The sequence below is a fragment of the Fringilla coelebs genome (assembly GCF_963513975.1).
Source record: "Fringilla coelebs genome assembly, chromosome: 5".
NCBI lineage: Eukaryota > Metazoa > Chordata > Aves > Passeriformes > Fringillidae > Fringilla > Fringilla coelebs.
This window is the reverse complement of record NC_140033.1, coordinates 35018949-35045024: the sequence shown is the minus strand read 5'-3', so window position 1 is coordinate 35045024 and position 26076 is coordinate 35018949. Positions and strand designations below refer to the sequence as shown.

The window sequence follows — 26076 nt, the reverse complement described above, 5'->3', positions numbered from 1 at the left end:
ATGGGGAACACTTTTTGATTTGCAGCAGGAAATGCTAAAGAGGTGAGGCCAGAGCTGCAGCTCTATAAAAATGTCACAATGTCCTAGGGTATGCCCAAACCATTCCACTCTTATGACATCACCAGCACCTCAGGTTGCTTCATATACACAGCCACATACAGAAACAACAGCACACATGAACCTAAATAATTTACAGACCAAGATATTTTCCCCTCTTTAGTTCATTAAATTCAGGTGAAGAAGTAATTCCCAGAGAAAAATCACAACTGACTGAAAGGATTACATGATAAACCAGCTGTTCCAAAGGAGTTTGAGATTTTTTAAAAAAAGCTTTCCCACTGCTTTTACATATCTAATGTTTTCATAGAATATGGATAAATCTTCAGCAATACCTTTTACAAGTTCAAGAGCTGTTTTGCATTTCTGACTGAAAAAGTATAATCTATAGCACTTGATGTACGGCAAATATACTACAGAACTACTTTCACTTTGTCTTCAAAAGTATTAAAATCCACTGCTATAAAGCAGTACCAGTTACCTAGCACTGCTTTTGGAGCAGCGTTTCTATGGAACATCAGAAAATTGTTAGAAAGTTGCACTGACACAGAACAAAGTATTATTAATTAGACTTATTTTAAAAAAACCTCTATTGTAGTTTAAGGTCAACATTAGAGACAGTAAACTCACCTGTTCCATTAAAAATGTTACTTGATAAGGAGTTATTCATTCCAAATGCCTGATTTCTGTTCATCCCAAATCCAGACATACTGTGAAAAAAATCCAGGAAGTCAGACAAAAGGATATATATACTTTGTATTTCTAGTGGAAGATATTAAAGGTAGAAAAAAATTGATATTATTTCTAGGCTAAGCAACCCATATTGGACTAAACTCGGTTTTTAATTATTTTCTCAAAACACTGAGCAGCAGCATCAGACACTGCTCAATCAGGTCAACTGGAATGACTTCAAAATAGCTTAGTTTTTTAATAGCCATTGCGTATTAAGACATCTCTCAACAAACAAGTTATGACTAACATGACCATTACTCAATAATTTCATATACAAAAATGAAGCAGCATTAAATGCAGTAGTTCAAAGTCAGGCTGCAATCCATTCACAGGCAGGTGGGAAGCTGGATCATGAAAAAGACCAAGTTTGTCAGGACTCATTTGCTGAAGTTATGGTGTTCAATCATGACCATGTACACATGGCGTTACTGTGAGCAGAGGGATGGTCTCTGTCATACAAGGACATGAGCTAAAGGTTCATACAGTCAAGCAAAAACATTTGAAAACATCTAAGTATCATGTAGGACTACTGTGATTCCACAGGCAGCTTCACAAATAATCCATCTCATCCAGCCAAGAAGCCCAAAGGTAGGCCCCTAGCTGAGTGAAATTCTGAATGTCTGCCCTGTGGGAAATCACAACATCCACTTCTCCCTGTAACAGGATAGAAGCTGATATTTTGGAAGTTTCCATAAATAAAAATATGAAAAGGTTCCCCAGTGGAAATTTTACCTATGCAAAGTTTTTACAGTTACAAATCTGAAGCATTTAACTTTAATTTGAAACACCTTCAAATGCTTCATGTTCAAAAACCTAGCCTAAAAACTTTCACTGCTTCAACTAAACAACTATTCAGAAAATGCTTCTTTGAAGTCACATAATTCATGCACCTGACAAGCAAATGCCATAAATTCTTTTCCCCATGAGTAATTTCAAAATTTTGTTAAACACCTTAATTAGCTATTGGATATGTATACTACTATACTTCCAAAAGTTATTAAACTGTGGAATAAGAGCCAGTCATTGTTTCAGAGATATTTCCTTCTCAAATGTAAAACTTGTAGCTTATTAAAAGTGAGCAATGTAAACAGTAAAAGATAAGTATTTCAATTCAAAAGTTCCTACACACAGGGATTTCATTATCTACAGCTACCTATTTGAATAATATTTTAACAGTACTTTGTATACATGCATCAATATCCAGTATCATTGCCCACTGCACATAGTTTTAAAGTATATTACTATTTCATCTGTTTGTGATCTCAAATTTCAAAAATACTTTAAAATATATTATCTTTTTAAATTATCAGCTCTACTTGCCCCTAGACAGGACAGAAAAGGCAAATTTTGTGTAATCAGAGGCAAGATACAAAGTCTTTTCATGCTCCAGGACCACAAACTGCTATTACGGGATCACAATTTGCTGTGCTTGAGAACAGCATCTGTATGCCTATATCAATGTGAAACTACAAAACAAATCTGATTAAATTTCAGATAATTATGTCATTTGTCTTCACTTTCCTTTACCCATTTTGTAAAATAGTAGATTGGGCTAGAGGTGGCACCTTGACCACCATGAGCTTGTTTATGCTCTGTCTAATAATCACTCCTCTGAGGAAGGGCCTGAAGGAAGAAAAAGGACTCAACTGGGAGCACAGAGATCATGAGGTAATGGAACTGAGCTTTAAAAGCAGGCAGCCATGCTAAGCTGTGACTACACACATTAAATAATTAGAACTAAGACACTGCTTACTACAAGTTTATCAATATGAACGAAGCATAAACAGACCACTGTAACACAGTTAAAGCCTAATGATTTGTGATGTTAGTATCCTGCCCAGAGTTAGAAAAAGAGAAAAAACTATTGAGAAACTTTTGGCCTCCAAATGAGCACTACATCCTTAAACGAATTTTCTGTATCATTCCAGAATTTAAATAAGCTAAATACCAGATCCTTACTGTGTCTGAATCAGTTTACTTCCCTTCTAAAATAACTATCATGTTTTTAAATTTTGTCTTACTTCTTCCAAAGTCCTAGATGAACAATTCTAAAACAGAAGATGCATATGCTGAAAATTCAAGGTATGTTTCAAAAATAACCTTGGGAATACATGAAAAACATCACATACTCTAAAGCGGATGCAGCAGAAATTCAATAGTAAGAAAGAGAACTTAGTTTAAAGGCCTCAAAGATCTTACAAGAATATTATAAGGAGCTTCGAAGTTTATTGCCCAGACATGAGTACATGACACAGGTTTCAAGATTTATTCTAATGGACAGAAATTACATTTCCAGAGCAGCATGTCTCTGGCTGTACAGGGATGGTCCAATTTAAGAGCCTTACCTGTTCACAGTAAAAGGTTGTCGAGAGGGTTGCTGCTTTGGCATACATATTATGCTTGGAGAGCTTCTGTTAGGGCTGCCTAACCCTGAACTGCTCATGCTGTTTGTCCTGCTGGGAATTCCAATGCCCTGACCAACCTGGGAGTGGTTCATCATATTCCTAGGATTCATAGGCAATATCCCCCTGAAAAAGAAAAACCATTCACAGAGATGAATCTGTGAAACAGTATTTGGCTACTCATTTATAGATTACTAATGCAGGATGGACTCCAAGCTGTTGCAACTTAGTTTGTGCTTAGCGACCAGACATTGTGTTTGGACTACTCTCTATAATTAATGCAGTTCTGGATTTCTTCAGAAATACCAAATGACCTACTACATGCTAATCAAGTCCTTCATCAGGTTCAGATAAATACTTAAGTATTATACATATGAAAAGGTGTTACAAGTCTTTTCTAATGAGCACTTCAGACCTACTATCTTTATATTCTCATGCAGTGTATGACACCAAAGCAAAATTTTAACTGTACAATCAAATAACTACCTCTTACATTCTGAAGCAGAATTTGCCAGCAATTTGTCTTTTATATACAAAAATAAAACTGTCTTACAGTAAACCCTTACTTTTTTACGGTATTATTTCCCTAACATAGGAAGTGGTCCATAGAAACTACTTTTCTTCTTTTTTAATTTATCAGACTGTAAAGTATGAGGCAAAATATGCAGAACATTTAACAAGAGCTCTGCAGAAAGACACAATGGCAGAAATACCGCTATTGATAAATACCTGCTCGGAGATGGAGGCGTGTGAAGTGACATTGTTGGTACCCCTGTTGTTGGCGTTACGTGGCTCGGTAACTGAGTGCCTTGTGATAAGCTGCGATTTAACTGAGGGGTATTGTTGCTCATTCCCCTCATTGGAAGGCCTAGTGCACCTATTGAAAAAAAATTCAGAGGGGTGGAGATACAGAGCAATCAGGAACAAGGTCTTCTCCATCAGGTATAGATGGAAACAATTTATGCTGACAACGTACAGAAAAAGTGTAAAGACTGAAGGAAAGTGCAGTGTAAAAACGAAGTCCTTATTTGGATGGAAGAAACTCAACTATCAAATTTAGGCCCATATCTGTTTAACTTTGGAAAGGCTCTTTGAGGAACTTCTCTGAAGTCACTCACAAAATTTTGTTTCCTTTGAGACATATCCTGTATATAAAGGATTGAATTTTGAGTTTTTCAATAAGGACATCAAAATCTACAATTTATCTCAGCAGAAGGCAAAATATTAGGAAAATCAGTAACTGCACTCAAGAAATATGCTAATTACTTCTGAATAAACAAGTATGTATTTGACCAGTATTTAGAACACTGACTTGTCTTGCTAAAAATTAAGCAAATCTTTGATAAGAAAATGAAGTGGATGGATCTTTAATTAACAATAATAATGCTTTTAGGACAACAAAAGCAACATTTGAGGCCAATTCTCTCTTTAGAGTTCAAGTTGCTTCTTAATGGCAACAGTACTTCAGTGTCTATGATCAAGTTTGACCTTATCAGAACAGAAAGCAAGAAGAATTTTAACAGCCCTCTTTCAGCATTTAAAAACAGAATGAGTAGAAAATACTTTTGATCACATTGTTAAAACCAAACAATTGTGTGTGACAGAATAAAGCAAGCATTTCAGTGAGGTAAAAAATTAAATTACTTCAACTGAGAACAGCACAAAATAACCAGTTACTGCCCTGTTTTAAAATGTCCAAAAACTTAATAAAGTTTTTCATCACTCTCACATCACTTTTCTGTGTTTAAAAAGTCTCAGAATTATGTTCAAAGACAATAAAAAATCATTTAGTGCAATGTGGCAATAATAACAAACTTAGCATACAAAAAATGACGGCTGTGACAGCTCCTATTGCTTTGGCATAAGGCTGCTGAGGCAGACTGACAGAACTCAAAATCTTACCCTGCAGACCAAACAAAAGAAATTTCTGATGGATCAGCACTCTCCCATGGTAGAATACCCCAGCAGAAGAGCTGAATATGCCAGTGTATAAAGTGGTTAAATACTAAGAATGCAAAAAACAGACACAGCATATGCTCAAATTATTATCATGGACAAGGTCTGAAGAAATCTCCCAGTCATTCAGCTTTTACACTCTAAGAACTGCAGTCTGTGTCCTATCCTACAATTTGCAAATCCAGGGAGTTTGCAATAAAACTCAAGTGTGTAACACTCAGATTTATCTCTATACATTCAGATTAAGAGGTAGTGTGACTTGCTATAATAAGCATCCTAACATTTCATTAAATGTTGATTACATCAAAGTGTTCACTGTAAATATTTTGGCAATTTCCTGCATCAGAATAATTTCAATGAGCATAAATATGTATTATAAATAGTATTTCATGTTGATTAACAATTACATGGGATTTAAAAAATAAAATGGTAAAGAACATACACTTCCAAACTAGATACAGCCCACCAAAGGACACAATTAGGATATTCAACCTAATTTTGTGCAAGCATTTGTTTTAGCAAAGCCACTTTGAGACTGATGGTTATTTCTTCTTATTGGCTTTCTTTAAACTAGATTTTTTTACTGATGAGGGTTGTTACAGTGAAGTAGAACCATATTGCTGGCAAGGAGGGGCAGTTGAAATACTCACTCTAAGAAGAAAAAAAACAAAACCCCTTTTTTCTTACACTTTCATTTTTCCAGTTTTCTAACTGAGACAAGATCTATATGGGTTATGTTGGAGGCAGACCAATGAAATTGCAGATTTCCTTCCAGTACTGGTCAAGTTTAGGTTACATTGATGCTGTAATACGACATCTTGCTTAATGACTGACAGCTACCAATCTTTAAAAGTGCATAGGCACTATCAGCTTTGTTTTTCCTAAAACGTATTTTAATCGTAACTATGACTTCAACAAAAAAGTTTCTTGCCCCTTTTTCTCAAGATCTGGTAGAAACTGACACCTGATAATATTTACTATCAAGGTTGTAGGCATGTATGTCTCCATACTACAGAGATTACATCCTAGGCACAGCAACCAACTGAATGAAAAACCAAGTTGATAAAAAAGATGACCTTTAAAAATAAACAACAAATGACTGTGACAAACAGAATGAATAAACTTTTTCAGTATCTGTATCAGTAAAGTCTGAAAGGTTTAACAGTGCCAGAATCAGCACCTAAAAGACAAGAGCCAAACATGACTCTCAGAACTGGTTAGAAGCTGCTCATATAAATCTCAGTAGCATAATAAAATGGTAGTTTCTATTACAAGGCCACTCTTCAAAAGCCACTGAGATAGGGGAAAAAACCTTCCAAAAAACCAACACCACCAAACAACAAGCAAAAAAACCACCCCAGAATGCCACCGTGTTTTTCAAACCATTTGAAGAAAGCCAAAAGAAGTTGGGAAGGCCATGCATCTAGCAAACAAAGCTTTTAGTTTGCCTAGATAAAAAAGTCCAGACTCTCTAAAGTACTCTGAAGACACTTTTTCTTGGAATCTGAGTCAGATGCACTTAGCAAGACAGCAGAAAAGATTTAAAAGCATACGGTGACACACGAGAGATGACATTCACAACCAGTTTCTCTTGTGGAACTGTATCTAACTCAGATATTCTGAGACACTGCCTGAGTGCATCTCTTAGCTACCAGGAGGTTCAGTTCTCAATGCTGGCCCTAAGTGAGATGGTCCTTGAGGTAGCATTACACCGTGACTGTCACTCTATAGCTCTTCTATTACAACGATGTCCATATGAGTGGCAGACACATGACATTGTCAAGGAAAGAAAAAACAGTGATACAGAAAGCAATAATCTTAATGGCATAGCTCTTTGCCAAATGCAAGTTGCCAAGCATGTACACAAGATTTAGTGCTCCCGTAGAGCATGAAATATCAGTTATATTTAAGGTATAATTTCCTTCTATTCCTTACATACTTTTCTGAACTAGGCTCATTTTGGCTCAGCTTCCTATCTTCCTTCAGAGAGTCTGTTAAATCACATAATTTTTTTACAGTATGATATTTAGCAGTTATGAAGTGACAATATGATATTTCGCACACTAAACACTGCAAAAATGCATACTAAACAAAGCAAAAACGTATCTTAAAATAATTGTATGTAAGGAGACATACTGTCATTTTTACACAATCACCAGAAAAAGCCATCTGCATGTTCCAGAGTGTCAAACTGTAATATATTTAGCTCAAGATAAACATATTATTAATAAAAATAATTCTTACTTTGTTGCCCGTATAAACTTGCCCCAAACTGAGACAGCTGACCTGATGTTGATGGTGATGCCAGCATCTAAAATATAAGAAGAATAAGAGGTTATTAAAGACATAAAAATATCGCACTACCTTGCTCTGGAAGTTGACAACACCATGTTACGCCAAGAAAACCAAAACAACTGAAAACTCATTCAAAGTCATGAAAAATTTTAGAAACTCCCCAAAATATCTGCACAGTAACACCTGTAAAAATATATTACACATCAACAAAATTTATGACTTTACCTGTATAATCACAAATTTTACTCACAACAAAGAGCACAGAAGGTCTAAAAGCTTTCAGGTTTTCTACCCATGCAACCAGAAGACCCACCGCTACAGAAAAAAGAAATACTCATTTACTTAAATCAGAGGACTTTTTCCTCTTCAAAACATGCCTCATACAATCAGATCCCTTCCTGCTCAACAAATGAGAGTTTCATATTATCATTTACAATATGATTGGCTAGCAGCAGGTATATACAAACAGATATGAACTTCAGGTAAGATTCTAATGTTAAAATTATAATATATTGCCCTAAGAGCTGGCTTCATGTTTGTACACAGATAAGAACAGGACCTACAAATGTCAGAAGCAATATTCCCTGCTCTACCATGCTCACTTTAGAGAAATCACATATTACCAAGAAAGAAGGCAACTAATGTAGGCACTTGACACCAGATTTCCAGCCACCATTCTAAGAGGAAAAGAATAAACTGTTCTCCATGCTTCCAAAGAAATGTAAAGTATTAATAACTTTGAGAAACAGGCCATATAACCTTAACACTTGGGAAAAAAACCCCTTTGTAATCTTAAGGGAAGTTAAACATTGGAACATCCATCCATCCATCCATCCATCCATCCATCCATCCATCCATCCATCCATCCATCCATCCATCCATCCATCCATCCATCCATCCCTGTTTTTGTTGATTAGCTGTTCACCAACACTAGGTACAGCTGACTGTCCCCCTGTAGCAAGAAGAGTTATTAGTTGACCTAATCCCTCTGTCCACAAAAGAACATGCTATTTCTACTTAGTAAAACAGGGACAAGTAGCTGATTGTTTACTGAATTAGTCTGGACTTGGACTAAATTTCAGGATGGTTTCAAGGAAAGAAATGTCTGGATTCTTAGACATAAGGTAATTTCAAGTGTTTCCAGCTTGAAACCCTTGAAAGAATTCAAATTCTATGGGAAAAAAGTGAGAGGCAGAAAATCATAAGACACCTTCTGAGAAAATGATAAAGGCACATAAGTTCAAAAATAAAAGTCAACACGCCAGACGCTGAGCTAGAAAGATGAGTCAAAAGTACTACCAGCTTTGGGAGAGATAAGCAAAACAGTTAAGTGAAAAAGGAACATCCCATAAGCACAGCTGCTCAGGGAATTAAAAAATTGCTGTGGTGGCATGTGATGTAATAAGCAGAAGATGGTACAGACCTCAGCATGAAGTCTTTTATTTATAACATTAATTTGGAGTAAAAAACCCCAATAATTAGAAAACCCCTAAGAGGCAATAGATTACTTTAAAGAGAGAAAAAAGAATCCCACCTCTTGTACTATGAGTACTACTTGATTTTTTAAATTCAATTAAAAGCAGTAGCAAATAATATTTATTGAACACTGCTTATTAGAAAGAGGATTTTCTTTTGAAACATTGCAAAGTAGGTCACATCTATTGTGCCACTTACTTTTACATAAAAAGTTAATTGCAAAATGACTTGTAGAGAAACCTTTATAGAAAATCATAATAAAGGCCAAGTGTTGAATTCAGTAAGTCTGATAATTTAATGTCGTAACATACTTAGAACATCAAAGATAACAAGCCTCAAGAAATAAATCAATAAAAAATCCTGTGGATCTGTTCCAGGCAGATTAAATGCAGCATTTATCAAATCTTATGGAGCAGGAATGTGCTGTACAGATATCTTACTTATTTAATCTCTACTTTATTCAACATCTTTTTTTGACATATCTAAGTAAGGAACAGTTTAAAATTGTCTTGGTTTTTTATTATTTCCATACAATTTAGATCAGCAATAAAAATTAAATTCAGCAAAACCTTAACCTCTATTACCAGAACCTTGACTTGCATTCAAAGCCTCTGAGTCACTATTACAGTCTACTCAAGCTTGGTCCAGCAAAGATAATGAAGATTCAAGATGAATGGTATTAGTAGTACTAAAAACATTTCTTCTGGCATTTTGCAATCATTATTTCATCTGACTGGGCTACTTGCTACACAACACAGACTATATAACAACTCTCTGAGAGCATACTTGCAACTGTGACTAGAAGTCACTTGAATTTCTTTTTGTCTACAACAGCCAAAAGTCATAACCTTAATAAAAACCAAAGCAGACTAAGCCTTAAGGTGACTAAAGCCTCTTCCAGTTGCTAAGACCTATTAAGCTTTACCCAGTTATGTTAGAATCTTAGGGAAAAGCCACTCAGAATTATAGTTGCAACAACCTAAATCAATTTGCCAGTGGTTAACAGCCACAAAACCCAGCATGGGATTTCTGCTTCTACTTCAAAGTTGTATCACTGAGCTAGGCAGATTTTTATTTTTTTTCTATTAGCTTTCCCAGTGTTGTTATTACGAGACAGAGTAGGCCTGTGACTTGCCTCTCCCATGGGACAGAGGGACTGAGCAAAAAGACCTTGTGTAACACGAAGGCTGCACTTTATTTTACCAGGATACAGGAAAGACCAACACTCAGTACCGACAGGCTGAAAGACTGAGTTCATGACACTCAATACATAGACATCACTTTACTCACGAGTCTCAAGCAGTGACAGTGCAATTTTGATAATGGAAGATTATGCATCTAAACTCAAACCAACTGATGATCCAAGCAGACCAATTTTGCTGGACTGGTCCACACCAAGAATCAATAAGCTGCAAGGGGCTATCTGACAAATTTCCTATCCCTAGTGGTGAGAGATTTTACTGTACCTGCTTTCATTACTCTTGATCAGTTTACTGCAGTAAATTCATTTGAGAGTGTCAACAAATCTAAAAAATAAAAAAAAAGGAAAAAAAAAAAAAAGCACCAAGAAATGCTAAATTTGCCAGAACTGTGAAGAAAACACTGCACTCTACAACCCTCTCAGGAGAGTGCAGAACACAGGCTGCAGCCTTCCTGAAAGCAGAGGGGTGGTGGGAGGAGGCGCTGCAGTAGCGCTGGCCGAACGGGTCCCTGCCTCCCCATGGACTGCAGCATCCTGCTGCCTCCAAGCAAAGCCTCAGCTCAGCGTGGGGACAGCTGCCTGCCACCATCACTGCCACACATCAGCAGACTGGCACCAAGAAAACTCAGTAAAGCAATTCTGTGAAGGCTGCTACATTATGTAGTTTAGCCCAAAGCTACTTTCTTAAACATGAAGAAAGCTGTAGCTAAAATATATTGATTTAGCACTACAAAGTCAACTCCTAGAAGCAAAATGTGTTAGAATAAGCAAGTTTGTGAGAAGTATCTGGCCTGATAAATTATGGGACTCTAAGAGATGCAAACATCAGCATAATTTTGTATTTACACTATTTTATTTCTCATATCTGCCATCTGTGCTGCACTATTTAATAACAACATCTGACCCACAACCTCAAAAGAAGAAAGTTACACTGACATAAAAACCAGTAGTAAAACAAGTCAACAAATAACAGATAAAAATACTAGACTGGCAGTTTTTTACTAGTGTTATTAGTCTTCCACTTTACACCACCTTCTATTACAGTACTCACAACAGTCTCATATTACAAGTATTTCCAAATCTCAGTATTATAAACCAATGAAAACCTTGTATACACATATAAATACAGGGTATTATCTGCCAGTGAAAATTATTACTGATGTAAATAATTTGTGAAATATAAACTCAAATACAATACTGTAAAATAAATGTAATTTTATTCAGCCTTTCCTATTTCATAACTTCTGGTTGGTTGCGATCTTCTGCCTCCAGAAGCACTTGGAAAGCACAAGGAGGTAGGACCACACTTTGATGGCAGCAATATCTCAAGATCTTGGAGACAAGATGTTGCTTTTGAATGACAATGACACTATTACTGTGAGGTTAACATGGCTACCCAAGTAAAAAAAAATTCTCCCTGTGTAGAGACATTGTCTGATAGTACTGTTTATCAATGAGCCAAATGACTACTGAAAGCTCATTGAAAGATGCTATAAAAAAATGCCAAAGCAATTGAGAGCTAGGATAACAAAGCAAATATTTTACACCAATTAAATAACCAGCTGCATATAAAAAACCAAAACGCCCACCACTGAGCTCATAAACCATCAATATTACAAAACAGCATGTTCAATGAACTGAGTTACTGGGTAAGAAACCATAGCCTTACCCTTCTAGAAAATGCACATGATTTTATGCATGGAATTAATCTAGTTAAAGGCATCACTTCAAAAGCTAGAGCTGACATATAAAAATTATTATACATTGTCAAGTGGAGATGCAGTAAAATAAAGCTTCTAGATGAAGCCAAGGTGAAGAACAGAAAAGTATAGCACACCTACCACAGTCATTCAATTATTCTATAAAAAGCCTAAATACAAACAGAATCATAATGAAAATTATACTACAACCATCAACAGTAAAATTAAATTCCTTGTGACATAATTCCAAATTGTAAAGCGATGTGAACTAACTTACATTCAGATATATATTTTTCAGACACGAACTTGCGCACCGTGTGAAATAGTATAAAACCACATCTTTGTGTCTAAGCAAAATTAGATTATGATGTATTGTCTTATTTGATAAATCCACTCATGAGCAAATTCGTAGGTGACACAGTAAAGGGTGCATTTTGTATTTGAAACTTTTTGTTCTTTCAGCATACTGTATAACTTTCTTATGAAATGCATACTATAGGCAGAATGATGATAGACTCTGAAAGGGAACTGCATTAAAACACAAAGCTCCTTCAATTGTTACGCATCTCATTCCCTGCCAATCCTTCCAACTGTTTTGCCACTTTTGCCACTATAATTGCATTGCAATTTTCATACATTTAAAGTTTGTTTCCATGAGGGTTTTTTGGTTGGTTGGTTGGTTTTGGTTTTTTTTTCCTTTTATTGGTTGTTTGGTTTTTTTTAAAAAAAAACCTTGTTGTGTACTCAGTAATACATGCAAGGAATGTTTAATCACTCTTCTGGAAGGTGAAAAGAAACTCTGTTGCTTTGTAACTCATACTTCAAAAAGGGAAGCCTAAGTCGTGTTTCACAAAGCAAGCAGGGCAAACCAACTCACTATTCAGTCAAATCTACAAGAATGTTTATATGCAAAGTAATGCATGTGAAAATACTCATTTGCCATTTCTAATTAAGACATTAATCTATTTATTTCTCAAAATAAACTTTAGGGTTTTTTCTCTCTCCACAAATGGATCAAAACTATTCAGACAATTACAAGTTAGGTTAATATACAGTATCTCTATTCAGCCAACCACATTAGTGTGAATGCTACAACTGCATCTGACACAAGGGGGTTTCATGGGAATTCTTAAATACATACAACTCCATATGAAGCATCTGAAGTAAAATTATGACTAAGGCAAGAGATACCTTAGGAAACACGATACCATAGGTTTCCTCAGATCCTGAAATGATACCATTAAAAAGTCAGCAATTCATCTGGATCAATGAGGTTCAGCAGCCTTAAATTCAAAGTTGTCTCCAGAAAACTGACTAAACTCTTACACACTTAGTTTCCAAAACTTAGCAAGATTCTGGATCTCAATCACAATGGCAAGCTAAACCTCCAGGGTTTTCTCTCTTCTAAAAGAACCGCCTCTTTGTAAGGCCAAGTATTTCAAAACACAGAAAAGTTCTATAAATCAGTTTAATAGAATCACAGGAAAAGGCCTTTGACCACCCTTTGTTGTATCAGCACCATTGACATCTGCCTTCATGCAATTGTCTCATGACAGAGGAACCCCTGAATTTCATCCACTAGAGAAATGCTTCAGCTTAGGATGGAAGAAACCTCTGGAAAGCAGGCTCCCGAATCAACAACCCATTTTTCTGTACACAATATCCAAATCTGAGGACTTCCTAATGCTAGGGAGTTAGACAAACAATTGCAATGAGACAAATCTAATCTTCAAGCTAAATCTCACCTGCCACAATTAAAAACACAAATCAGAAGTATTACTACTACCTCACTGCAAGCATTTTACTATCTGTTGAGCAACTGGAAAAGAAAATGAGCAGCAAAGGACTGGGCCAAGATTTGAAAAAAATATTAATTGAAAAAAATCTCCTAGGTTTTCTGATTGGGTAGACCTTCATTAAAATGCACCTGTGTCTACTGTCAGATTTATGGCTACAAAGCAACAGAAGATGCCCTTATCTTACACTCTCAAGTACACATTTTCAGTGGGTTGGGCTAGATTGGTCAAACCTTGTGGCACCCTTCTTACGTTCTCATACATGAGAAATCAAAGAAGTTCAGACTGAATTGGTCCAATCTTTTCTCAAAGCTCATCTGCATTTTTGTTTTGTTCATTTAACAATTGTAGTTTCAAAAGTACATGACGGCCTTAAGTTACCAATTTCTACCACTGTCACTCTATTCAAATAAAAATATACGTATTCATGTCCTGAAAATTATCTTGCTGAGTGCACAGACAGCTCAATTAAGTTGCTGAAACTAGCTACAAGTAAGCTCTGCAATTGTTTTGTGGGTGCCCAGTACATCATCTTATCAATTTATATTAAAAGGATGCCCCTTGTTGCCAGCAAAAAGTAACACTATTTTCTTAACCTGTTTTTTGTTCTGAAAGTACTGTAAAACACCTAATTTATTTGCCAAAGGATTATTGACCTGGTTATAATGCACTGACCAAGTGCAGAAAGATTCACAGACCGAGCATTCATGCATATACTCTGTTTCTCTCCCGTATTTAGCTCAGCAAGCATGTGATGATTCAAGTCAAAGCAACTTATTCAGTAAAAAAAAAAAAAAGATGGCTTGGACAAGATGTAATCTCATCTGAGGAACCATAATTGTGGGCCTAAAATAACTTACCCAACCAGTATCTGTATGATCTTGGAAGTACTTGTGCATGTGAGTAACAGGCAACTTTTCCATTTCAATTACCATATTAGTCCTGTTTATTTACAACTGCTTTTCTAGTGAAAGAACAGGTAAATTATAAGAAAACTTTTATCTCTTAGCCACACTGCGGCTGAAATAAAAGTAACATGTCCAAAATTATTTGCTGCTAGTTCTTTCCCCATGTCAAAAATCTTTGAAATTTAGGACAGGATTTGGCTTGACTTTACTGTAAAAATAAAGTGAGAAGTAAGTTTTGAAGTTTATACAAATATGCTTGCAGTAATAGCCTTTACTCTAGATTTTAGGAGGATTTCACCATTCCCTATGTTCTCCCATTCCTATGCTCCTCAGCTTGGAGTATACATACACACAAGCAGCAACAGTTTCTTGGAAAGCAACAACTTTCAAGATCAGAATCACTAAAACTTCAACAAAATGAAAACCAGAAACACCTAGCTATATCCAGTATAAAGGTAAATATTAAGCTTTAGCCCTTGCTGAAAAACAGGATTTAGGGAGGCCATTCACAGAAGCTTCCACCAAAACCATTCTATTTCAGTTGGAAGAACTCTAGAAGATAAATGAAGCATAAATGAAGGACTCTGCATTCATATGTACATATCATATACTGGAGAGAAAAAAAATAACATTTCAGTAATTTTTTATAGGTCAGTTGCAAAAGCCTGCAACATTAATTTTATCTGCCTTCAGTAGAGACAAACTGAGCTGAAAATGAAAAGGGAAGAATAACTTAAATTGCAGTAAAATTGCACCTTGTTTAGATAATATAAGAGTAATTTGCTTCTTTCCCCAATATTTCTTCTGCCTTTATTTTATTCCCATAGTAGATGTGAAGACAGAAAGATTCAAAGTGCTTCAAAATCTAGAACAGTGGAATTTTTCCCCCCAGGTGTTCATAAAACTGGATCTAGGTTTTGAACATTAGTCTTTATTAGCTTACTTGGAAAAACTTCTGAGCAATTTTATTTTACCCTGTCAATACAGAGTCAATATATTTATTTTACTTTCACATACAACATTTTTAGCTGAATTCCAGCTGAAAGACTATTTGAAAACATGGTTCTTCTCAAGAGGCAAAGGTTTACAAACCTGTGAAAGAAGATGGAAGCTAAGAGAATGTAACAACCTTTCCAACCCTCCTTATCTACTGTGAGTCAAGAGAAAGAGCAAATGGAACATGTAATACACAGTATGCATTTAGCTATACCTGAGTGACAAAAGGTGTACAGTCAATATTATTGCCATAAATTTATTTTTATAAATTCATAAAAAAATTAGAATAGCATATAACAGTTTAAAATTTCATAAGCATAAACTCAAAGTTGTAATGGTCAACAGTGAAGCTACAGGACTTGGGGAACCTTAAAATAATTTAGACACAAAATTTTAAAAAGCTTTTGCAAATCCACTCTTCTATTTCCTGCTGGAATGACATCATTCTTCTGCCAACTACAGCAGGCTTCTATGCCCCATTTTGGCCAGTTCTCCCACAAGCCTTCAAGATTTCTCATTTGTCATTCCTGGTGTATGGAACACCCACCTTCCTCCTCTTGATGTGCCATTCTAAGATCCACTTCTGCAACTCTACCTACAGAAAAAGTAGGCAACTAAAACATTCATTCACTATGTCAACAATGTGCCAAGCCATCAGCTTGTACAGCTTTCGCTGTGAAGTATAGCATTTATCTCACTTTACCTTTCTTACTACACCATAATGATTTTACCCTCAGTGCATCAAATCTAAAAGTAGGGATTTAATGTACCAAAATCACTTTGGAGAAATTCTCTCTTGTTTTTGAGTGCTAGCTGCACCTCTCAGTGACCAGAGAAAGGATGTATATCCCCATCATAAATATTCCATTGTGCCAATGTGCATCTGTGGTACATCTACACATGTAATCAACATAATGAGAAAAGAGCAGCCCATTTAGTTTTTACACTGTACTACATTTTAATCCTTTGCTGACTCTTACCAATTTATGAAACTGAATTGGAAAGCTGCATTTATGCTTTTTTTGTTTCATTTTGTCTGAAAAGGCCTTCTAGTCTCTAAACCTATTTCCTTCTCTTTGAAAATATAAATTAAAATTCATATAAGAGTCTGTAGGAAATGCTTCTGTTGACACGGGCCATGGTCTATCAAGACTATGTTCACAACTGCTATTAACCATATTTCTGGACAGTCTTGGAGGCCGACTTGGAGCATTTTGACCTTTTTAAAAATTTGAATGGAACTGGGGTTTTTTTATTAGGAAGAATATATTGCCTACACATGTGCAAGCCTGCCATGAGATAATATCACTGTTCTGCAGGTGACATGAACTTCAAGTCATACTTTCAAGTCCTCCATGTATTTCTTCATGCCACTCCATGTAAAAGTGACATACTTTACTGCCTAATATATTTAACTTCGGTAACAAGCAGCAGAGCTTCAGTAATGTCAGTGCAGTTCTAACATACAATTTGTCATTAATGAGGGGAAAAATGTTTAGGAATTGTTAGTTTTGTAACTGTGTGGAATTCCAAATAGGAGAAATACCTAACTTAGCTTACTTCAGCAAACAAATTGCACAAAGCATTTCAAAGCATTTTCAGAAACTAAAAATGGCTGAAGATGTAAAAAGTAAAACCACAACAACAAACCTGTAGACACTGCACAGAAGCACAAGACATAATCAATAACTCAATTTAAATTACAAATACAATGCCTCAAGATGAAAAAAAAAACCAAACCAACACTGGCAAGCACATGGCTGAAGTTTATATGAATAAATTCACTGAAATTAAAGCACTTCCCACTGGAAATGTACAGCTTAAAGCTAAATGAAGCCCTTCCTCACATACATTTCACATACTTGAAACTATCTCAGCACTCAAAGGAGAAAAAATAAGCTTATTCAACTTACATCTTTTTCTGACCGATGTGGGAACATCGATGATTGGCTGTAGTACATGTTCTCATCATGGTAGTCACCATCAACCCCCTCTACAAACTTCTTCCTTGAAGCACCAAACATGCTGTTTGTCACCTAAATAAGAAGAAAAATTATTACATACCATATATTATTTCGTTTGCTACATAGTTGGTATATATTTTAAATATATATTTATGGAAGGATGGCTAAAAACCCATTTCTAAATATCTGAAAATTCCTCTTAAAAATACTTTCCATAATTCCTCTTAAAAATACTTTCCATATATTGCCAGTGTAATGGTTCTTTCAAGAGGGATTTTCATGTGACAAACTCATATTCCAGAAACAATGGGGGAAAAGGGGTGGGGAGGGGACATATTTTCATTTTTTGGAAGGGTGGTGTTAGGTTTATTTTTTGAGTTCCATGACCTTACTTACACCCAAGCCTATTTGAAACTACAACATGTAAGAAAATAAAAGAGCAAACTTCCCTAGTTTTCCTCTCCTCAGGTAAACACTCAGCCTAAAAGGAAATAATTAAGACTATTCTTCAGAGCTCAATCACCTTAAAAGAAATAGCAAAAACAAAAGACAGAAGAAAAAAAGAAAGATCTGTGCAATCTTCCATGTCTCATTACCAGAACTTGGAAAACCAGCTTTCAGCTTGATCCCACTCAGATCCATGATTAAGTAAAAGAAGGCTGAGCTTAACCACACTCAATGACCTCATCACAGACTGGCAAAGTTACTGCAGACAGCCCACAAAAACCCATTAGATTTTATTTTACCCTTACTCCCAGAATCACACATGCACACAGTGCTGCTAAGTCAGGAAACGGAAACCAGAGAAACAGCAGCCCCACAGCTGGTCACGGAACCTTAATTCATTAGAAAATTCAATGCTGCAGCAAGGTCACACAATGTCACTAAAGCATCTTCTGCACACAGCACGTACTTCTCCACCTGACTTTCATCTGATCACCTGACTATGAAGCTCTAGCCCAGCACAGTGTGCGCTAACTAAGCCCTGTTTTAACCACCCAGGTTAATGTTCAAACCAGCAAAGTGGCACATGCACATCAGCACAGAGCAACTTCCCAGTTTTGTGTACCATATGGGGAGACTGGAGAGAGTGTAATCCAACAGGGTGATAATCAACCCTGAGCTACTGCCCTACATAACTTATCTTCACAAAGATCTTTATCACCTTGAAAAGTAAGGAAGCTAAGGTACAGTTCGCTTAGGAAATGATCTGAACCTTAAGATTTACTATCTACTACAGCATTAGACAAACTTAAAAAACACAGGATTTCAAACTTCTTTTTTTTTAAAAAAACAGTCAGTTTGCACTACCTTAGGCTTATGCTTGAAACTGAAATCTCAAAATATTTATTTTGGTTGGCTTCAAGAAGAGCTCCTTTCAGCCAGAAATCCTCTTGACAGAAATCCCCACTGACACAAAATTACTGTGATATTCCTCACAGTATGGCTTATTCAAATTTCACCTTTACTGATGAAGATTTCCAAGCAGTATTTAAATAACATGGCTGTTCGTAGACTGGTAACAATTAAACCCTATGATTTCAAAGTCATAGTACTTTAGATTAACAGTAGTAAACACCTGGGGTGCATATAATAAAGCTATACTCCATGGAATGATCTCAAAACATTTGGCTAAACAAGAGTCTATTGCACTACTCCTACAAGAGGATTTCAGATATTCAGACTACTGATATTCCAGAACAAATATAAAATCTGTTACAACTATGTGAAGGATGGCATGTAAAGGTACTGCATATCTTCCCCAGATGAAACTTGTCTTTTGTTTTTTACAAAATATGTGCAAATATAAGTTCCCCAAGTGTTAGAATGCAATCAGCTGACTTTCACACTTATAGTAAAGCTTTCATTACACTGTAAGCATATCCCACTGTGTTAATCCCCTTACAATGCAATTATCACCTACCAGATGGGATGGAGCATTTAACAGGCTAAGGGGATTATCTTGTCCTTTGCTCTGCCTGAGTAAAGTGCAGAGAGATGAGCAGTTGCCTTTAACTGCAGTAAAAAGGATAGTGAAATGCTTTGACAAAGCTATCTTCAGCAATGAAGAGAAGCTGGAGTCTCATCCAACTACTGCTCTTGAGAAGCAGAAAAGCAGCTTCTCACAAGTCCCAAAGAATTCTTTGGTATTCCTTTAACAATACCTGGGATAAGAAAAGGATTATTTTTTTGCCACATAACCTTCTCTTGTGATACATCATCAGAATAACAACTGAATTGTGATAGAAAGCAAGTCACTGATGCATATGTGGTACTGCACTAATATAATAAGAAACCCTGAGCTACAGTACAGGAACTATATAAGGGGAAAAAAACTATTGTCTTTGACCCAGCAGATTTTGATCTTATTTCTGCAAAGGTTTACACGTGGCTGGCTACATATGCACTGTAAAGATTTCTGAGTCAGTGGGTCAGAGCTCTCAAAATATATGTCTATAGCTGCTGCAAGAAAGTTAGTATGTCCAAATATAGTCTTTCTACTGAAAAGCTGAAAGATATTTTAAATTCCCCACTAAATTCAAACTTTCTAAAATATTATTTTCTATACTGAAAATCCTAAACGACAGTGACCCAAAACACTAATCAAGACTATTCCCTGAAGACTGATGAAGTACAATGATATTAATATGGAGTCTGACAACGGCATGGTTATAAAGAAAGAAAATGAAGAAAACTTCTAATAATTAGATAAATAGTTTTTTTATTGGAAACCCATATTTCTATATGACACCTAACAGAACCGTGCTGATGAACTCCAAAGAAAACAGAGCAGGCTGCAGCTGTAGGGGAAGAGGGGAAGGCTGAGGAGCCTGCTGGGCTCCTGTTTGCTACCCAGCTGCATCACTGCCCCCAAGTACCCTGAAGACCTTCAAAGAGTTTTTGCTGACACTTCCTCCCAACAGCATTGTTGTTTGTGATTTTGTGTTGTCCAAAGCTGCCAAGTGAAGCAGTTGCATGCAGTGCTCAAGCTGTCCAAACTCCCACTGAGGAAAGTGGTACAGGCACTGGAGGGGATTCTGGCAACTGCCTGCCCCCCTAACAGGATTCCATTCCACTAGAAAGAGCTGTCACCTATTCTTAGGGTGAACCACAGCACAGACCACAACAGAGAAATGTGGTGGTACAATTCACACCAGTATCCAGCCCTGTCACAAAACTAACAGCACAATAACATGAGGCAACTGCTAAAAACCAGTAACAGAAAGAGCAGGAACTGGGATTAGAGACTTAAGCTGCAGCTGCTGTAGCCAAGTTGCTTACTTTGTGCTCATTCTGAAGCTAAAACCAGCAGCCAATTTATCTGCTTCTCAATAGTCACTGGTGACAGTAAACGGCTGGCAGACTTCTGAATCAGAGCACTTCTCCCCATGCAGACTTTTATATTACACTGGGTTTATGCAATGACAGTGTCATACTGTTGCCAGGTTAGCAGCAGGCACCTTCCAATCCATGTTAACTTATTGCAGGATTCACTAACACGCTCATTAGTTACTCATGCTACAAGCATATGCACAGATATTGGAAAAACACTGTTGTGGTACTCTTTGTAAGAAGGTGTGAGAATAACTGGGTCTGTGCCAAATGCAGACAGATCTGCAGATGGAACTTAGTTGCTTATTTCCTAGGACAAGAAGCTACTGAGAAACCTCATACACAGACTGCAGCTTGCTTTTCACAGACTGAGAGATCGCTGCCCAATCAGCTATGAAAGTAAATATAGCAAAGTTCATGAAGCCCTTGCAAATAGAACTTAAACCCTTCGGAAAGTAACAGTGACCTGAGGTTTTCAACCTTCAGGTACAGGGTCTGAATTGCTGGAGTGAAGAAAGGTAGAAATCAGCCCTTATATTTCAGTTCCTCTTTCATATATACCCATATACACACACACCAACACAATCTCACAGAAGCAGTATGCCAACTGCATGGCAATTTTATTACACATAGAATTCTTGTCTCTCATACTAATATCATGCTTCTCCTCTCCTAATCCTCGAAGTACTCTTTCTGTTCTACTGTGGGAACTCAGTTCTCTGTTGCACAAGACACACTGGCAGTGTAACCATTCATTAAAAATGTAAAAATGGTGCACTTAGGTCAATACATTCTTTCGCGTAATGTTGCAAAAGGACTTACAACTCCCACTGGTAGTCCCATGCAAAATATTATCACAAAATATTCATGGTGACAGAGGAGAGAAAGGAAAGGAGCTACATATTAGGATGGAGTCAAGAGATCTAACCTAATACATGGCCACAAACCACATCGTCCACTTCTGATCCAGTGAACACGTGCTTCTTTCAAAGCACGAGCTGCACCTGGGTCAGGACACCCCCTCGTATCAGCAGAGGCTGGGGGATGAACAGATCAAGAGCAGCCCTGCCAAGAAGGACTTGGGTGTGTTGGTGAATGAGAGGCTGGACATGTGCCAGCAGTGTGCACTCACAGACCAGAACACCAACTGGATCTTGGCTATCCAAAGCAGTGTGGCCAGCGGTGAGGGAGGGGACTCTGCCTCTCTGCTCTGGTGAAACCCCACCTGGACAGCTGCATCCAGCTCTGGGGTTTCCAGCATGGGAAGGACATCACCCTAATGGAATGAATACACAGAAGGGCCACCAAGATGATTACAGGGATGGAGCACCTCTCTCTCCTATGAGGAAAGGCAGAGAGAAATGAGATTATTTATCCTGGAAAAGAGAAGTTTTGAGGGTATTTTAACTGTGGTCTTCCAGTACCTGAAGGTAGACTACACAAAATATGGATCATGTACTGACAGGACAAGAAGGAAATTATTTTAAACTGACAGCAAGTAGGTTTAGATTAATGTTATGAAGAAATTCTTTACAGTGAACGTAATGAGGCACTGGCACAGGCTGCCCAGAGAAGTTGTAGATGCCCCATCCCCAGAGTTTTCAGGCTGGATGGGCCTGTGAGCAACCTGGTCTACTGGAAAGTATCTCTGCCATGGCAGGGGTCTGGAAACAGATAATCTTTAAGGCCCCTTCCAGTCTAGGCCATTCTATGATTCTATGTTTAGAACTCACAACTTCAAGCTAATGTTCATCAAGCAAAATGCAGTCAGAAACCGGGGTAACCTTTAAATTCTTCTGTGGAACATCTCCTAACAACAGAACTAGAAGCACTGTACAAATGTTATGAACTTGAAGGATCTAAGAACCATTTTGCTGTGGTCATTGACCATTTTCCTTCAGCTGAGAAAATAACCCAAAACAACAATCAGTACTTATGTTAAAGAAGATATAAAGAGAAATATTTTTAACTGGGAGGAATACTGCAGTATAGCATAATTCAGCACACAAAAATGTGTCACCAATAACTGAAACTATCTTATCAAAACTGAATTTTTATGAAAAAACTACTAAAAATTTTGTCTTAAGCTGCAAGAAAATCTTCTTAAAATTTACTTATAAAGCGGTTCTATGATTGTGTATCAATGTTAGTTTAACATCCTGAAGCAAATCATTAAAAATGAAAACTAATTCTATTTTTCATTTTGCCCAATTACTATAGGCAGTGCCTAAGGAGCGCTCACTCATGCCATTAACATAGCCAAATGTAAATTAAGATGATACTATAAAATTTCACAGGAGAATGAATACTTTTAATTTTCCATAGAGCAGAAAAACCAACTTTGAACTACAACTGATTAAACTCATCATCTTTGTGAGATTAAAACTATACACAGAAATACAAGTTGGAAAAAAAAGGATAAGCACTTCTAGAAATTCTAGCAGTATCTTCCCTTTCCGGCTTCTCCAGTGACTACAGTGTTTGTCAACAGCCACACTATCATTACATGTAAGCAATTAAAAGTTGTAATCTCAGTTTGATGTTACAGAGCTTATACCCAATTATATACTATTGCTTCTGATGTTGCTGTCTAGGTATTAATTAGCAAAGGCAATAATTTATTCTATTTCTTTTCTGTCACAAATCACTTTTCTCACAGAAGATGACATGGGAAGGATCTACAAAAGTGACCCTTAATGAGCCTTTTAGTGAGAAATAAGAGTATCTCAAAATGTCTATCAAAAATCACATGAAACACCAAATGAGCCTGCAATTTAAGTCAAAATACAGAATCTGGAATTCTTTCAGTTGGTTTTCTAGGGTAAATTAAATTTATAGCAAAAACTACTACAGTTTATGGTCCTAGTGTCAAAGATAATTCCTGTTTAACCTTAAGTGGAACTGATATACAATAGAATATGTATTACCAAGTTGCTAAATGCAAAAAATCTTTCAAATCCCAAACCTTTAGCAATAAGTTAAAGCTATTAAAAAAAATATATGAAAAGTACACTGACAGAAAAAGATTTCATTCTCTACATGAAAGCAAAACAAAACCAGAAGCTGAGACCCTTTGTTTTCTCATTTCATAACTGCAGTTTGTCCACTTCTTCAAGGTGGAATGATAACCTCTACCAGTACACTGTACGATTATGCTATGATATACAACAACTTTGCAGTACCAAAAGAACATCATCATGGCAAACAGAATATTTCACTACATTTCTCTTTTTGTTAAAAAGTGGGTTTTTTCCTTGATTAGCTTAATACTGGCACAGTTTTATGACATTGTATTCTTACCCATTGTAAAAATACAATAGTATAATAGGTATTTTGTTCATGCTTTATTTCTGTGTGACCCTGCCTTGGCAGGGGGTTGGTCTAGATGATTTCCTAAAGTGTCTTTCCAACCCTTATGATTCTGTGATCTTTAACAACTGACTTCATATTTTTTTAAGTTATGTCAGTCTTCAAGTTTCAATCTCAAACATGGAAGACAAAAAGACCACGACAACAGGAGAGACAAATCTGTGAAAAAACTTTTAAGTCGGATAGCCTTTAAATTAACCTCCAGGTACTTGTGTCACATGATAAATTGATTGTTTTCCAAATTCCCACAGCACTGTAGAAAATAACAGCAATTACAGACTTACACAGGTCAAGTCTAAGTAGTTGAAGATGTAACTGATATCCTTAAAACACTGCAGTGTCTTTCCTCTCAAAAAGTAACTATAACAGACAAGATGCACAGCAACCTAAATGCAGGAACTCCAAACAAAAATTTTGATCATCAAGAAATTAAGGACATATAGTTATGGTTTTAGACTACCCTCCCTCCACTCATATTCTCAAGAACAATCATCTACAGGCTGAAGTTTTACAAGTATTATGTGAAGTATAATAATACTTCCAAAAACTACACTAATAGTGTGAATCTATGCTGCATACAGACTATATCCAAGAAATGGCAGTCCCTAACATCAAACCAACCACAGAAATTCTCCTGAACAAGATCAACATGCTAAGTGTTGTTAATCATCTTTAACTCTTACAAAATAAACACTTGAAAACACCCCTAAAATAGTACAGGAGGAACAGGAAAAACTATCCTACACAAAAACAAGAATAAACGAACACTGAAATTACTAAAGCTGAACTTGAAATTTGTGATTATAAGAAACTCCATTTTATCTTGTAACATGGTTGACACCATGTCCATCCTGGAACAAAGTCCTGCAGGTTCTCCTCCTGGTACAGACACAACACTTGAAATATATTAGCAACCAGCAGCAGTTTGAGATATGACTTCTCTTCAAGCTGGATGTCTTTTATGGGTCTTATCAACGAGTTATAGGGAAAATAATCTTCTGATAGACCATTCAATGAAATACAAACACATACACTTCTGCAAATCTGTTGTTGCCTTTCTTGTATTTTCAAATTTGCAGAAGTAACAAGGGCAAACAAACTCACACTCCATCTAGAATAGTTTGAGGAGAAGTCAGGATGATGCCACATGCATTCTACCTTCGTCAATTATATGACCTGAGAAAGAGCAATGTGTCTCCTCTGCAGACATGGCAATGAAATCATAAGTCCTGACTACCACACACATCTGCACACCCACACACACTCTGTAAAACACACAGCTGTATTTTCTTGTCAAGGCCATGGTTTAAGGAATATTGTCCATTGGGAACAATGACTACTTGTCTGATATTATAAAAATAAACCTTTCCTATAAAAACTGGTACTTGGTTAATGTAGGAATGGGTGAATCTTAGGAGAAATTCAGCTGTAAAGTCTGTACATCAATAAGCAAAAAACCTCGAAATTCCATTCCAGAAAGATAATGAAATGTCTTCAATACCTTCATAATAAACTCATTACTGCAGTGACACTTCTCCCGGCTCTTCAGAAATTTATTTTGTGAGTTCTGCTCAACCACTATTTTACATCTCAGCCATAAGAAAAAACTGACATTGGAAGGTATCAGAATGGCCCCTTCCTACATTCTCTTGCTTGATAACCTTTGACTCATCCCATTATGTAATTCAGAAACGCAGTGGTTGAAAACTACTTGCAGTTTAAACTAAAAATTGACTTTGTAATTGAAAAACATTGCAGTTTGCCAAATGAGCTGCATTAGTGTTTTTGAGTATTTCACTGTTGACACAACAAGTTTAGTTGTTTTTCAGCAATTTTCATTTTGTAACAAATTAGAATAAGATAATCTTCTTATTCAGCAAGTTCATCTATT

At 36.5% G+C, this 26076-nt stretch overlaps 1 protein-coding gene across 2 annotated transcripts in view; it reads right to left on the bottom strand.

The window, feature by feature from the left end:
• The window catches only part of CNOT2 (CCR4-NOT transcription complex subunit 2), an 84911-nt gene that overhangs the window by 17101 nt on the left and 41734 nt on the right, over nt 1-26076 (bottom strand). For both annotated transcript variants that reach the window (XM_084206077.1, XM_084206078.1), the window contains exons 2-6: nt 17433-17555; nt 7392-7458; nt 3921-4068; nt 3135-3317; nt 688-767 (exon numbers count right to left, since the gene is read on the bottom strand). In XM_084206077.1, coding sequence (XP_084062203.1) covers nt 688-767; nt 3135-3317; nt 3921-4068; nt 7392-7458; nt 17433-17543 — 589 coding nt within the window. In that variant the 5' untranslated portion in view covers nt 17544-17555. The remainder of the gene's footprint in view (nt 1-687; nt 768-3134; nt 3318-3920; nt 4069-7391; nt 7459-17432; nt 17556-26076) is intronic.